At 48.3% G+C, this 16,362-nt stretch overlaps 1 protein-coding gene across 4 annotated transcripts in view; it reads left to right on the forward strand.

Moving 5' to 3' along the window:
- The window catches only part of RPTOR (regulatory associated protein of MTOR complex 1), a 119,021-nt gene that overhangs the window by 97,014 nt on the left and 5,645 nt on the right, over positions 1-16,362 (forward strand). For 2 of the 4 annotated variants that reach the window (XM_090122067.1, XM_031598913.2), the window contains 8 exons: positions 2,326-2,431; positions 3,768-3,882; positions 4,194-4,318; positions 5,567-5,671; positions 8,860-8,907; positions 13,259-13,365; positions 15,100-15,227; positions 15,316-15,402. In XM_090122067.1, the coding sequence (XP_089978193.1) occupies positions 2,326-2,431; positions 3,768-3,882; positions 4,194-4,318; positions 5,567-5,671; positions 8,860-8,907; positions 13,259-13,365; positions 15,100-15,227; positions 15,316-15,402 (821 nt within the window). The remainder of the gene's footprint in view (positions 1-2,325; positions 2,432-3,767; positions 3,883-4,193; positions 4,319-5,566; positions 5,672-8,859; positions 8,908-13,258; positions 13,366-15,099; positions 15,228-15,315; positions 15,403-16,362) is intronic. The other 2 variants (XM_090122068.1, XM_031598914.2) reach the window with 1 other exon arrangement.

Here is a 16,362-nt window from a genome sequence, read left to right on the forward strand (position 1 = left end):
TGGTTGGTTGACACCACTTGGTGGGAGGTTTTGGGATCGTCGCTGGTTGATGTCTGAGTGGAAGCTCAGAGATGCAGAGAATCGGAGCCATGTCATGATCCTCATCATGTAGCACAGTTTGCTACTCCCACGTACCTCTGGGAGCTCTGCTCGGAGGAGAGCTGAGCAGCAGCCAAAGCCCGGCTGTTGTTTACTAAAATGACTTTCTAATGCTTAAATGTGAGCTGGATGGGAGGGGAGACAAAGGCGTGAATAATGAGCTTAAATAGCTGGTTCTTTTGAATAATAATTTCTGGTTCTCCAGCCAGCAGCAGCTGAGCTAGAGGTCACTGCTCTATTACATGCATGTCCTGACATAATTCTGTGCTTCTGCACTACCAGAAGTTCCCTCGTGATGTGTTCTGTGGGGTTCATCTTACAAAGTCATCACAGAATCACAGCATGCCTGCTTTGGAAGGGACCCCACAGCCCTACCCCTGCTGTGAGCTCAGCTCAGGCTGCCCAGAGCACATCCACAGCCTCAGGCACCTCAGGGGATGGGGCACTCACAGCTCTGGGCAGTTCAGTGGCCTCACTGCCCTCTGAGTGAAGAATTTCCTCCTCACATCTGACCTAAATCTCCCCTTTATTCTCTCTTCTTATTGCACCCACCCAGCTCTGTCTTGCAGGCTGCTGGGAATGGGAGAAGCGCTGCATTGCACTGCGTGCTGCAGCTCTCTGTGCTCACTGCACTGCTGGTCTGGGGGCTCGGCTGGTCAGAACCACAGACACTGTGTCACCTGCAGCACAGCGAGCTGAACTGGTACCGAGCACCTCTGTGTGGTTACAGGTACTGGCAGTGCTTGGCAGTGATAGGTTTGGTTCAGCAGATCTCATTATAAGAAGAGTGTTTATTGCTGAAATCAGATAATAAAGCAGCTTTCAGTTCAGCCTCCACGGAAAAGTTCTTTTTCTTCAGACCCGAGAAACCCGGCAGCTCCTTTAATCTGATATTCTTCATCTGCTAGAGAGCATAGCTGTGCCTCGCTCAGCTGCAAACTGGGTTTCTTGGCCCAAAACTGAGACAGCTGCTGGGTGCCCCCTGGAAAATGTGCTGTTGTTCGTGCCCTGCTCATCCCCTGGCCTCCTCCTAGGTCCTACTTTAATTTATTCCCAGAGAAGCTGGATTTTCATTAAGGTGTAGCTGTAATCTCCGTGCTCTCAAATCTACTTTGATGTATTTTATCTCAGGTTTGTTTATTGCTGTACATTATTGGTCATTTGTCACTGCCTTTCTAATAGATGTCATATTCTTGAAAAATTGAAATAGCACTCCTTTTTTTTTTTCCCAGCAGAAAGGGTGGGTTTCTTATTTTAAAGCAGCAGCAATTCAGCTCAGTAATGGTTGTTTTCCAGAGCATAATACATTTTGAAGATAGCACATATAACAGTGGCAGGTGATTTAAGTACTTTCTTAGTCAGGAAAAAAGAAGTGTGTGTCTGTGGGGAAGGGGAAGGAGCAAAAGGACTTTGTCTTTTATGTCACCCTTCTCCAAGGCTCGCTCTGCCCAGAACAGCATCATTTCCTTCATCAAAGGAAGACAGCTCATCTTCATCGACCCAGAGGTGTTTCTAGAGCAGCAGTGTTGCTGCTCTTGGATAATTTTTTAAGCGTGAAGCAAAGGACGCATTGCACATAACCCTGCAGTGGGTTGTGGGTGAGATCAGTGGGCTGTTCCTTCCAATGCTGTGCTCTGGGTGAGGACGTGACCTGCTGCCTGGAGCTGCTTTTGCACCCCATGGTCCCCCTGGCTGCAGGTGGGGTCCTGCAGGGAGCCATCAATGGCTGTGGAGTGTGAATAAAAGCAATGAAATAGGTCTGAGTGGTTACGTACTGCTCAGGCTCCCATTCCAAATGAAGGTGTGTGTGTAACCAAACCCAGGCCACTCAGGGGAATCATTTTCCTGCAAATGAAACCAGTTGCCATTAGCAGTGGATGTCATGCTGGTAATTCACGCACCTCAGGAATTAGGGAATAAAGCAACACATTTTTTGGCCTGCAGTTCTCTACTGAAAGATAGATTTTAATGTGTTCATAGCTTTCAGTCTGTATCCAAGCCGTGCTCTCTCTTTAATCTCAGGATTAGGGCAGCAAAAGGAAAGGGGAAGGTTTCACAGATGATGGGAAGGTTGAAATCAGAATGTCCTTTGAGTTCTTCCGTGTACTGTATGGAGATGCTAAGGTGTCGTGGCTTGGTCTGATGTGAACACGCATGTTTGTGAATGGTGATTCATGGAGTTCTGATTTACTGTCTCATGTTGTGAACACGCTGATGTGTGGACAGATCCCAGAGGAGCACGACCTGGAGAGCCAGATCCGCAAAGAGAGGGAGTGGCGGTTCCTGCGCAACGCCCGGGTCAGGAAGCAAGCCCAGAAGATCATCCAGAAGGGTGAGTGCCCCTCTTCCCATGCTGCAGGCAGCTCCCTGGGGCTCCCAGCACCATACTGGACTGTAATCCCCATTAACAGCAGCTGTGCTGACCCACAGAGGCAGGGGTCCCTGCTCTTAGGCAGGGGGTCATGCTGCTGTTGGCTGTTTTGCTGCTTGTCACTGCCCTGCAAGCCCTCAGGACCTGGCACAGGCTGGATCCCTGCCTGCATCCCCCCTGTGGGATGCACCCACAGGGCAGGGTCCTTCTGTGGGTGCTGTTGCCCCCAGGATGGGAACTGAGGTGCATGGAGCTGGAGAAAGTGATGTGCTGAGTGCAGGGCTTGGTGCTGGAGGCACAGCCTGCTGCAGTGCTTCGCTCTCTGGAGGTTTGCTGGGCTCGACAGGGAGTTTAATGTCATATAACTGCAGAATATCATAAACCAGAATAATAGAGAATTGAAACTGGAGTCCAGGAAATGGCTTGGGGGATCTTTTTGAATACCAAAAAGGGGATTGTTCATGCTCGCCTGAAGAAAAACCTTTGTCTAGAAAGTGTTTATATTTGGTTGCTTGACCTGAGCAGCTGATGTGCCAATATTCATTAAAAAAAAAAAAACAAAAACAACTAAGTCTGAAATATTAAAAGGAATTAGAATAGACTTAGAATCCCTTAATGAAAATGAAATTAAATGGATGCATGCTAAAACTAACCAGGACTGAGTGAATGTCTCTTGAGCTTACAGTTCTGCATGATGGATTCACGCTGTGCTAAAAAATGCAGTTTCAGGGGTTACCAACACTGTTTGCAAATCATGAAGTGCTCTAAAGAGAGGGGGGAAAGGTCTGTAACCAGCATTTGAAAGCCTCAGTGGAAAATGTATTTTTCATTTGTAAATTAACCTGAAATCTAAAAGAACTGAAATGAAAGGCTAAATAAATAATCCACAAGCTAAACAGGAATGCTGTAATTTGAATAAAGTAGGTTTATTTTATTTTGGCAAACAAAAGAAGTGGATTTCTGCATCAACACAAGCTGATACTTCACAGAAGCATGGAATGGTTGGGTCTGGAGGGAACTTAACCAGTTCCAACCAAGCGATTTGGACCCTATTGCCACCCATTTCTTTGGTTGCCAAATGCTTCTTTGCACGTGGCTGGGTGTGCTCTGCAAAATAAAGCATCCCAGCGTTTGTCATCTCAGTGTTTAGTTTGTAGCTTAGGCTGAGATGCGTGGCAGGGCAGAGGGTCTGGGGCTGTGCTGTGCCGTGGTCTCTGACTGCTCCTGGGGAGCTCTGCAGCTCCATCCCTCTGTGGGGCTGCTGGGGCACTGAACCCACTGCCTGCTGTCCCCCCAGGCATCTCCCGGCTGGATGATCAGATCTTCCTCAACAGGAACCCCGGTGTGCCCTCTGTGGTGAAGTTCCATCCCTTCACACCCTGCATTGCTGTCGCCGACAAGGACAGTATTTGGTAAGGGCTGCTCTGTGCTGTGGCTGTGGGGCACGTGAGGCTCGTGCTGCGTGTGTTGGTGCTTTAGTGTTGCACCAAGTCCTGCAACAGGAGCACGTGAGCCTGGATTGAGATCATTCCTCACAGCTGGGCTTGTGCTCTATTTCTTTTGCAGAAGGTGGGCCTACGTTGTTAACGAAATGAGGCTGAATATCAAAGAAGAACAAATTGAATTGCTATACAATGCACACAGCTTTTAGTTTAGCCATAACGTGGATCTCTTTGAGAGCTTATATAGCCAAGAACTGACCTCATATTCTTTCCTCCCCCAGTTTCTGGGACTGGGAGAAAGGAGAGAAATTGGATTATTTCCACAATGGGAACCCACGGTACACCAGGATCACAGCCATGGAGTACCTGAACGGGCAGGACTGCTCCTTGCTGCTGACTGCCACAGGTAAGCAGTGCAGCTCTCTCCATGTGGCAGGGCAGGACCTGGGGAGCCTTCTCAGAATTCAGGTGTATGGGAGCTGTGCTGTACCTCTTGCTCTCCCTGCTCTGCATTTGGCCGTTCCCTTTGCCCGTGTGGTCTTGGTTGAAGCACTTCCAAGATCAAACTTGAAAATTGCTTCTGGCAACGTTGAAATATCTGAACAGCTTATGTAAGTGCTGCAGTGTTCTCAAATAGCAAACAAATCAAATGCTTGCTGAAACCATTTCCAAGCACAGCTTTATTTGTTATGGCGTTCTGAGGTAGAACCTGGCATGGCAAGTTCACAGCAACCTCCTGTGCCATTCCTTGGGCACTGTGCTCCTTAGCTGATCAAAAGCTGCTTTCAGAGCTGAAGGGAAAATCATGCTGCAGCCAAAGTGTGAGGAATCAGGATTGGTTGCTGGTTGAAGTCCAGAGCAGACAGGAATTGTTTTAGGCACTGAACTTCTCCCATAGTTCTGAGTCTATTGTGAGTTTCTAGTCCCTGTGTCTCAGCCAGGGAAGCAGTCCTCCAGAATGCCCTGTTGCATCATGTAAGGAAGCATAAAGAGCTTTTTCTCATTCACTGGTCTGTAAAGCTGTGAGTAAGAAATGCTTCACTCCCAAGGAACCATTCTAAACCTGTCAGTCTAAGTGTTTTCAATAGCTTTTCAAACTTCATGCTGAAATATACAGGTTGGGTATAATTAAGAGAGGTGGAAGAGGATTTGAGAGGGCCTTTAGGACATTTTTCTTTCAATTTATTGATTCTTAGCACAGAAGTTTCACAGATGGGGAACAAATTGAGAAAAATACATGATGTACTTGAAAGATTTGCTGCTGATGGGCTGGGCTTTGATTCAGCTTCTTTGTGGGGCTGTATTTTGTATTTAGGAAGGTATTTATGTGGTTCTCAATGCTGGAGCAAGGAGGACAGAGACAGTTCCTAGAGAAGATTGGTCAAAGAGATGAACGACATCTGATGTCAGGTGTTATTTGTAGGAGGGAGAAAAGTTCCTCTAGAGCAGTTCCCAGCAGAACAATCCTTCAGACTTAATGGAATAAGATCAAAGAAAAAACAACTCCAATAAAAAGTATTAAGTTCTGGTGAGGCTCTCAGTTCTGGAGTTTGTTATGAGTACAGTGTTGCTTCTGTTCTTCTTATTGTGCACAATTACGAGGGTTGCGTTGGCAATGACATAGCATCGTGTTCTCTTCTTTGTGCTTCCCAAGATGACGGTGCCATCAGAGTATGGAAGAACTTTGCAGATCTGGAGAAGAACCCTGAGATGGTCACGGCGTGGCAGGGGCTGTCAGACATGCTGCCAACTACACGAGGTAGGTCAGAAGTCATTCATGTTGAAACGTTTTTTTTTTCTCAGGATGAGTACAGTAAAATGGGTTTCTCAACATCAACCACCAGTAACATCCTTGTTTAACAGTCTCTGCCTTTCTGGAATGGCCTTTGGCCAAGTTTTGTGTTTGTTTCTCATAAAACAAACCACCAAGACTAAAAGCCCAGCATAACAACCTCCCACACATGCTGAAGAACAGCTGGGGCAGCCTCTTACTGGGGTCCTTCACAAGCCTCAGAGCAGCTGTCTTGGCCAAGTGTTCCCCTAGCCTGTTCCTAAGGAGAGATCTGTAGAACAACGATGGAACTACCCTGCTCCTTGTGGCAGGAGTTTGTTCTTTCCTTCTGGGTGGGATAGTGGCTCACATACTGCCTCTTTCCTTCTGATGGGATGCTCAGCCTTTGCACAGCTTTGCATGTTGCACCTTGACTTCATTTAGCTCAATTCCAGCACTTACTGTCCACTGCTCGTTGTGGGTCAGGAGGTGACAAGAAATATGCAGTTCAGAGCTGGCACTTGCACGACAGCACAGTTAAACATTGAACAGCTTTGGATGCTAGAAAACTTAGAAAAAGATGTAAAAAGAAGCATTGACATCCTGCTGTGCACAGAATGAAACCAGAAGACCAGTTTAGGTAATCCTGAAGTCTGTTTTAAGATATTAAAGGAGATGGACATTCTGTCCTTCTGAGACCTGATAATGTACTAATGCTCTGATGGGGTTTCTCTGTCACTTGAATAGTTTTAACCAAGGCTATGGGTTTTTCTAGATGTGCTGTAGTTCAATCAGTGCTTGTGGGATTAATGCAGGAATTGCTGGGTGAGATTCTCTGGCTTGTGCTGTGTGAGAGGTCAGATAGGATGACCACCATCACTCATTCTGACCTTAAAATCTGACAGTTCTCATTTCAGAGCTTGTGGCTCATCACAGGAGTCTGACACAGCTCTTTTAGCTATTCATTGGATTTTACCAGTGCTGCCTTGTTGAGCTCGTATCTGCTGTTTTCCTTAATACCTCCTGTTTCGTCTCCGGTGTTTTAGGAATGAGGAACTGCATTTGAGGTAACGTTAGGCTTTGTGCCTCACTGCAGTATGTGTGCAAAACTGATGAGAAGCTGCTGGATGTCTGCAGCATACTGAGAAAATTGCCGTGGTCCAAACTTGCTCTTTGCAGAGATGTCAATAAGAGCAGGATGAAAACAGTGGTAATGCACGGCGCGCGTTCGTCCGTAGGCAGAGAGGAAAGTATCCAGCAGTCATCTCAAGTTGCCCTTTGTAGTGTCATTCAGTTGGTTTGTGTTCCTTTCTTGCCAACTCCAGTTTTCATGAAGGATGTTGATTAACATTTACCATCTCTGGGCTCTGAATCTTGCTTCCTTGGTGATGGACTCAGCTGAACAGCTGATGTCTGGGAATTCCCTTGGACTGCTCTTGTATCGTCTTCTTGCTGCATCATCAGTCGTGTTCAGGGAAGATGTGACAGCTGTAGACTGAACTCCTTCAGGCTAACTCCATTCTCCTACCTTGCTTTCTACGTGCACCTTATATAAGGACATAGCATTTGCTGACTTTACCGTCTTCTCTACAGGGCTTTAATGTAGAAGAAAGGGTTGTTAGAGAGCAGTGATGTTTGATGTTGCAAAATAGGTTAAGAGCTGGGCAAGAGCTGATTTAGCTCTAAGAGTTGAGAGTTTACACTTGCCAAAACAAGTGTGCTGAAACTTGAATCTGTTCTCTTAAGATGGTTTTGCCTTTTTCTTTCCAGTAAGGTCTTAGGAAGTCTGGGCCCTGTTTCCCTTGCCTTTCACCTTTGAAGCAATAGAACTAGGTTCAGAAGAAGAAAAGGGCAGATTTCTGTGGAGAGAGAAATAACTGTACTCAGTTCAAAAGAGCTATGTGGATCAAGTCCCCTTGGAAATGAGACGCTCTATTGAACAGTTATCTTTTGCTGCCAAGACTTGAGTTGTGGTCCAGCGCTGGCTCATAAAACTGAAGATGCATCTTTGAAGCTGCAGAGCTCAGGAGTTTTGCAGGGGTTTGTGTGCTCCCACTATTGATTTCCTTCTCTCCACTCCCATCTTTTTCCCCAATGTCAGACTCATCTCTGAATTTAACAGTCTTGTTGCAAGCAGAATACTGACTTGTAGGCAGTTTTCCCTCTTATGAAAGGAAGGAGGAATACACAGTACCTAAATACATCCTTTGGAAGCTTGAAGGCATCACTAGCTTGTCAAAGGAATGGGGTATTGACAGTAACAGATGCTCAGGGACTGTGATGGGGGATGATACAGGGTGAGGCACAAAGCTTAACCTCTCACACTCCTCCAGACCTTCTTTGTGCTGTGCAGCCCGAGGTGAAAGAACTGAATGCACCAAGTGCTGAGCTGGGTCAGATGCTCTCGCTCAGAAGTAGCTTGACCCCAGCTCATTGCACATCAGTCGGCTTGAGTGAGACTCAGGGATGGTGAATATTAAACGTTGGTAAACTGCTGTGTGGGCAGTTTTCTGTGTTGATTTTGATCTTAATTAGATCTGCGTCTGCATGCACGATGTGCCAGGAAAGCTTCTTTAAGTCGAAATTAAAGATGCATTGGTACCAGGTGCTCTGGTGTAATGCATTGTTACTTCTCACATGACAAACACGAGAGACAGGAGGATCTGAGAAAAAGGCAAAAGATGCTGTCAGTAGCCGTAGTGTTTCAAGGCAGCATAAATTCTGCAGAAAAGCTGTAGGAAAAGCCAAGCAGTTCTGGAATCTGCTCCCAGCTGCCCTCGGGCTGCTCCCCCCCAGCTCTGTGTGTGGTGCACCCACGCTGTGCTGTGTCAGTTCCATGGGAGCTGCAGCTCCCCACTGGTACCAGGGTTGTGCAGCCTGGGCTCTGGCCCTGGCTCTCCTCTCACTCAGAGCCAGCTGAGTGCAGCTCCTGAGATCTCCTCGTTCAAGAGGAAATGTCAGACCTGCAGGCATGGTGTGTGCACAGCCACTGGTCCTGGGAAGGGGCTGTGACCAAACTAATGCTGCTCGGGATGGAGGCATGTGCTGCTCTCGATGCTTCTGCTTCTCTCTCTGTCCTGTCCTTTGCTTCAACTTGCTTTTTCTAATCCTGTTGTAAGATTTGTTTTGCTCTGGCTTGACCCGTGGTGTCACCCCTAATCCCTGTCTTCTCACAGGTCTGGCCCGAAGGGTTTCAATCTATCTTGACAGAAGTAAGCAGGGAGGTGAGTGCTTTCTTTCCTGTTCCTATGGCCAGGCGGGGTGGGAAGGAGCTCCTTGTCCACGTCTGGTTGGTTGGTTGGTTGGTTTTTGGAGTTGTTTGGAATGAGTACTAGGTCCTCGTGGCTCCTGGAAGGCTTTGCTGCTCCTCCCTCTCAACTCCTCATGCTGTGTGTGTCTGTGATGGCTGTGAGCAATGCAGGGATGGTGCTGTGCGCTCTGGGTGAGCTCAGCCCAACGCTGAAGGAAAGGATAAAGATCCACAGGTCTGCATCATCTGCTGAGCTCTGCACAGGAAGCGTGGGCAGTTTTCTGGGAGGCAGAAATCTCTCTTTCTTGGAAGATCTCAAAGCATCTCCAGGCAAAGGAGTTTGGATGACAGGTTCCAAATGCAAGAGGCCATTAAGCTGATGTGGATTTTGCTGGGATTATTTTGTAATACACTTTTGCTATAACGATCACTTCAGAGAGAGAAGCTAAAGAATCTCACCTAGCAGGCTTAGGAGAGTAAATGTAGTCCTTTGGCAGGGAAATGCCAGGTAAATGGTACAGGTTCTGTTCTTTCATGTGGCAGGGAGGTAGGTGAGCCCCCATCCTCCTGCTGTGGGACCCAGGGCTGCATGGCACCGAGCCTGACCCCTTCTTGCTGCTGGGAAGCAGATGGCTGGCATGCCAGCATCTGTGTGCACACATACGTGGGGTGAGTGCTGACGTGATGCTCCTGAGCTGCTCTGCAATTATCGATCTTTGCTGACTGATATGAGCCAAACACATCCGTAGTGATCAACAGAACAAAAATGATTGCAGGGGTGTGCGATGCAGAGCTCTTTAGCTGGAGGTCTTTGCAGATCCCAAAGCACTGAAATTGAAATTAGCAAAGCTGATGTGTTGCTTTCATCATTGTGGCTCTGTGTTTCACTCAGAAATCTATTCTCAAATGGAAAGGCTGAAATTAGCAAGGCGTGGCTGCAGGGAATTCCCTGCTTGGTAATGCAGGCATCCGAGCAGCATAAGGAAGGGCCAGCAACTCTCTTGTTGGATCAGTGCTGCTAATGCCAAGCAACTGCACTTCATCCCTGCAACTGCAAGCAAATACCTGGGAATCAATACAAAATATTCACGATCTCTTCTCGCCTGCTAAGGAAGTCGTAAAAGCACACGAGGTTCGCCGTTCATTTGGCAGCAGAATGCACCACTATTTCATCACTAAAGCACCAAAAATCCATTCTCATTGCCCAGTCTTCTGTGGGGATTTTACTGAATGGAAGCTAAGGGGCTGTCTCTTCATTCATGCCTCGCTCGGCACAAATGGCTGCACTGCAGATCTCTGGTACGTTGGAGAAAGACCAATGGTTTAATGATGGTGCAGGTCACATCGGGCCACCGAGTGCAGATCAGCAGCAGAATCCCTCACGTCCGTGTGAGCTGCATTGCCTCCATCCCCAGGGCCCCCCGAGGGAGATGTGTTAACAAGGGGATGTATGTCCAACCTGCGTGCACTCCCATCCATCTCTGCCTCGTGGGAGCTGTTGGCCCCAGTAGGTAAACAGCCGTCATCTGTTGTACCTCAAGCAAATTTCTACTTACGCCAAGCAAGAAAGAAGAAGCACATGCTTGCCAGCTCCCTGCTTCCTTCCTGCTCTCCTGGGGCTTCCCTAACAAAGTGAAGGACGTCAGTACCTGCACTGCAGAAATACAGGGCCGTGCCCTCTGGGGCTGTGCTCTGCTTTGAGTCACGCTGCTGCTCCTGTGCTCTGTAACCCTGCAGGTGGGAGAGGGAGAAGAAGAGAAGAGGCAGCCTGGGGGATCTCAGCACCTGGGGGGATCTGGGGGTGGCTGTGCCTCATGGAGGCTGCAGCCAGCAAATGGTCCAAGGGTCAGAATCACACTGAAGTTGTGCTGTAGAGCAGGGGGGGAAGGTAAAGTGAGCCCACACCTCCCGGAGTCTGGGGGTGAGTCCCATAGGAACAAGTTTGGGAGAAACACCTGAGTTCTGCTTACAGAAATAACGTAATTGGAGATGTTGCAGCTCCAGGGGTTTGTGTGCATTTCCAGCATCGCAGGTCCTGCTCTCCCTTGCTGTGCGTAGTCCTTGGCATGAGGAGAGTGACACTGACTGAAGGATACTGTGAGAATTAATGAGGTGAGGTCACGCAGCCCTCCTCCCACTGCCTCCTGGAGGGGAAGGCAGTGCTGTGCCTCACTGTTCAGCCACGGGGGTCCGTGCTCAGAAATCATCCATCACAGCGCAAGGTGCTGCTGTCTGTGGGCTGTGCAGGTGTTCCTGATGGTGCCTGGTGCAGGCTGCCCACATTCAGCCATGATAAAAAAAAAATAAGCACAGACACCAGAAGGCAGCTGTTTTCAACACCGCTGTTATTTATTGAAACTTACACAGGGAACAGTCCCCATGAGACACATATCTGATGCACGGGGGGAATCCTGGGGGAGCAGCCATAGGAAGTTACAGCCTCGAGAGCGGCTGCTTTGCTCATCATCTCCCATCACACAGCACTGCAAGCACTTGGTGCTAAACGGCTCAGGAACAGCAACAACCACCTCATTTTTTTTCCCCCTGCATTGTGGATGATTTATTTCTTGTTACCTGGGAACATATCATTCCTTACGGGATAACCTTAATCATAGCTAACGATGCTTTTGGGGAACTGCATTGCTGGATCCCAGTACTGCAGGTGTGTGGCCTCAGGTGTGTCAGGGGCTGTGTGGGATCACAGCTCGGGGGGCTGCATGGGGTCACCCCTCTCTGCCCCACTGCTGTGAGCAGGAGGAGCTCAGGACCAGGGCTGCAGGTACCCACAGGATGCATTTCCTTCTGCCTCAGTGAGGCTGAAGCATCCTGCAGCCACCAGCCAGCGCCCAGCAGGTGAGTCCTGGACAAGGACCTCCGTTAATTAAAAAGGAAATTATAATTAGCAGTAAGACTCTGTTTTCCCTTCATCCTAAAATACTACGATTTAACATGCAGACGTGAGCCAGCGCTCTGTCGTTCCCCCCATGACACCATTTGCCCTTTGGTGGAATAGTTCTGTTCTTTCTGTTTCGTTTCTCGCAGTCGGTGCCGCTTCAGCCGCAGGGTCGGAAGGCGCCCTCCCGCGCCACTCGCAGCCGAACACCCGCGCGGTGTCACAAAGGTTTTTTTCTCCCCGCGGCCTCTTTTAAGCCGCGGTTTTGCGCGCCCGCCTCACCCGGCCCTTCTACTCGGCGCCCGCGCGCCCTCTGCAGGCGGCACCGGCTGCCGGTCCTTGGCTGGCAAAATGTTTTTAACGCTCTCATAGGGTGTTTTTAATGAATCAAAGCATCCCTGGCAAACGTGTAGCTTTGGGTTGGTCAGCCTTTGCAGTGTAAACACCAAAGGGTGGTTGGTGCACAGCTCTCTGCTTTTAGCAACACGTTTGCACGCTGTGCTGGTCCAGAAGTTCCCTCTAATTAAATGTACAAGGATTGTTCCTTGGAGAGTTCCTCTCCTAACAAAGGGTTTTGTTGCAGTTAATTCCCAGGTCCAAGCACTGCTGTGTTCTGACAGCAGTGTGCTCTGTGTGGGCTGAGGGAGCTAATGTGGGGCTGTGGGCGCGTTGTTCCCTGACTGGAAGGGAGGTGGGTTTGTCTCTGCAAATTGCCATGGCAGCAAAGTTCACCAGTTCACACAGGCTGCCAACCTGTCTGTGTGCAGGTGCCAAAGTCAGGTGTGCAGGGGTATCCATTCTGTGCTGCAAGAGGCTTACATGAGGACTTCTGTGTAGACTTCAGCCAGCAGTCAATTTGTGCCCTCGAAGATGAGGATCAAAAACTCTCACGGATGTATTTTAGGCAGTGTAATTGCCGAACCTGTCTGTATAGCAAATTGGTTTTTACTCCTAGCAATGTTCAGTTCAGTACCCGGCAGCACTGCTGTTAGTGTTTCTTGTTCGGAAACTTCTATTAAAATGAGGGATCACAGCAATGCAGAGGATCACGTGTTTTGCTGTGTGTGATGTCACCACTTTGGTCTGCTTCAGTCTTTGCTGGGTGCAGTGTTCTGTATGGGGTGGGTGCTTTATGAGGACCCTGCAGGCATCTCCCAAAGCCCTGCAGGGCCGTGTCTGCCCCACGGGTTTGACGTTCTGCACCCAGGCTTTCCTAAGCATTTCCTCCTGGCAAGAGGTAGAGGCCATGGACTGGACTCAAATCCAGGACTTTGATCCCATTTGGAGGTTGTGTGGATGTGTGTATGCAGCTGCAGATTTCCTGTAACAACAACAGATTCCGTGGCCTTGTGCTACACACACTGGGCTGTAAGCAGAGCACATCTGCCTCTGCTGACCTAATTTACACACCCCTGCCTTTGTTTTCTCCTAGGAGCAGGAATGGTGGTCGACTGGGAACAAGAGACTGGGCTGCTCATGACCTCAGGAGATGTGAGGATAATCCGCATCTGGGACACAGACAGGGAAATGAAAGTGCAGGTAAGATCCGTGCGTGTCCTCCTCAGCATTTCCCTCCAGCAGCACTCCCACACTGCTGCCTGCACTCAGGAGAGCTGCTGGGGTGTCCTGTGAGCAGTGAGCACACGGCTCTGCGTCTGCAGCAGGATGCTGAGTGAGGTTGCCATGCTGCAGGGAACAGGAAGGCTTGTTTCCAAACTTCCTAGAAGATAATCAGCCCTGGATAAATGCTGCCATGCTTTAACCCTGCAAAGCAGGATGATTAGGCCTATGTTAATCTTAATTACTTTCACGTATTTTTTTTTTTCTATGTAAACTAGAAAACATCAAAATTCAGGAGGTGAAAATCTTTGAAATGGTGAGGATGAGTGATTGTGCTGCAAGTATCTAAAAAAGAGTTTCTTTTCTAATTACAAAGAGTGGTGGTGTTGAAATTGGAGTGGTTGGAACTTCCTGACTCAGTAACACTGGAAAACTGAAATTCAGCACAAAGAGCAGAAAGCGAAGTAAGCTGAGCTAACAAAGGTGCTTCCCACTCTTTGAACTGCAAAAAGTGCACCTCTGGAAGCACTTTGGATGTAGCTGAAGAAGCAAGTACCTCATTTTCACTTCTGCTGCTTGTTCCTGCTTCAAAGACGTGCTCTGCTTTCAGGCAGTTAGCATGGCTGGCTCAAACAGCTCTGGAGTTGGGTGCTCCAGCCAGCAGCTCCTTCACTCAGCTGTGAATAGCAGCTAGGAAAGGTGAATATGTGCGACAGCAAAAATAGGACTGAAGTGTGAAATTAGCTAATGCAGCTCTAACGTGCCTCCTGATTGTTATCCCACTTTTGCAGCATTGCTTAGTTTTTACTTGTTGTAACTGAAAATGTTTTTCTTCATGCCAACCATAGGCATGATTCCGAGCAATTCTTTTGCTTATGGCAAGCAGGAAGGGGGAAGCAAACAGCATCGGAGTGAGAGTGCACCACGTGCTCCCAGCACAGCTCCTTGTGAGCTCCAGTTTTCTTTCTTCATGTCATTCCTTTTAGTGCACACAGTGTCTGCCATCTAATGAGAACACCTGAATTGCTTGTCACTTATAGGTGGCACGGCACTGTCCAAGGCTGTGTCTGCTCTGACACTGCTCCAGAGCTGCAGAGGTACACAGACTGTAATGATTGTGCCATGCTTAGGTTTGGGTTTATATGTGTTCTTGTATGTGCCATTAGAAGTTTTTGCTTTCTACAGGTACATTCATCCTCCTTGACTAAAGTCCTCCAAACATTTACCATCCTGCCTGCCGTTCTGGTGGCTTTCACAGCTTACACCTAACAAAGATGGTTCATGGAGAAATAACTCCTCTGGCAATTTATCTCAATAGATATACTTAGTAGAGGATAATATGAACTTTTCCTTCCCAAAACAGACTGTGCCTTGCTTTTCACAAAAGCACGTTTTGCTGGAATTCCTCCCCTGGGCTCTTTGGGATGAGCTGTGGGACATGCAGCTCTATCACAGGCAGCAGTGACCATCATCTCCAGGGCCACCACTCCCACTTCTGGTCTATCCAGAGAGTCTGGAGGAAGGCTGCACCAATGCCATGCCACGGTTTAACCATGGTTTAGTTTTGAACTGATGTACAGAATGGAGAAAGGAGGTGGAGGAGGACAGGGATGTGCCTGGCTTAGCAGCCTGCCCCCTCATGCCTCCTCCTGGGGGCTGCAGGCGTGAAGACACACCTCAGTGTCAGCTGGACTTTGTGTGCTCTCTCTGCAGGACATCCCCACCGGGGCAGACAGCTGTGTGACCAGCCTGTCGTGTGACTCCCATCGGTCACTGATCGTGGCAGGGCTGGGTGACGGCTCCATCCGCGTGTTCGACCGGAGGATGGCTCTGAGCGAATGGTAATCCCTGTGCTGCCCTGCTCTGTGGGACCCTCACCTTTCCCCCATCTTGCCTTCACCACCTCTCCCCTCTCTGCTTATTCCTCAGCCGTGTCATGACCTACAGAGAGCACACAGCCTGGGTGGTGAAGGCGTACCTGCAGAAGCATCCTGAAGGCAACATCATGAGCGTCAGGTAGAAGGGATTTCACTGTTGGAGCTGTTTTGCTTTGCTGCTTAAAATCTGCCTCTGGTATTTCAGGAGCTAAAAGTGTCAAGAGTTTGACAGTTGCTTCAGTAATTAACTCCTGCTGCAAAGTTGGTGGCGAGAAGGCAAAAAGAAACGCAGAGCTTTCTTTGGAAGCCTGTTAGTGAGGTCTGGGAGTAAACAAGAAAGTATCTGTGCTGAAATCACTATCACGAGGCGTGTGAGGGAGGCATCGAGTGAACCAGAAACCCAAGCTAGATATAGCATCTCTTATGTTGTTGTTCTTTATTGCCAGCATCTTTGTGGGGTCATTTGAGATGGAACACGAGAAGGAAGGAGGTTTATGTTGCATCTGTTGGGCATATTGCTGCGCAGGATTACTTCGCTATCTAGCAATTTTCTACACATAAATCCATTTCTGCAGCCTGGTAAATACTGCATAGAGAGCAGCATATACTTATTTGGCCATTAAAGAACAACAGATTATAATTTATTGTCACAATGCTGCTGTTTGCACACAGAGAGGCTCTTTTTTACTTGGTTACAAAATGCAAACAAACCCATTTTCTGCGATGCAGAACATTCCTGAAGTGGGGGATGGGTCAGCAAAATAATTATTAAGATTTTCAGAAGGGGACTTAAGTGACGTGGCTGCCAGATTTGTCAGGATCACGTATGAGAGTTTTTAATCTTCCTTTCTGTAATCTCTTTCAACAATCCCAAGGCTCAGGCCTGCATGCTTGGCCAGCCTGTATTTGAAGGCTCATTTTTCCCCCTCCTCGATGTGCTCACCAGCAAGTGATGCTGTTTCTCAGGATTGAAAGGGTATGAGAACGTGGTGTGCCTCAGCAAACAGGTCTGGTCTCATTCTGGAAGAACTTTGTTTCTTATGGCAAACCCCATCACTCTGTTTCTCCCATTTCACCCTCTCATTCATTTGACAGCAAG

This window comes from Phasianus colchicus, chromosome 20, assembly GCF_987193195.1.
Source record: "Phasianus colchicus chromosome 20, bPhaCol1.hap1.1, whole genome shotgun sequence".
In the NCBI taxonomy this organism is placed as follows: domain Eukaryota; kingdom Metazoa; phylum Chordata; class Aves; order Galliformes; family Phasianidae; genus Phasianus; species Phasianus colchicus.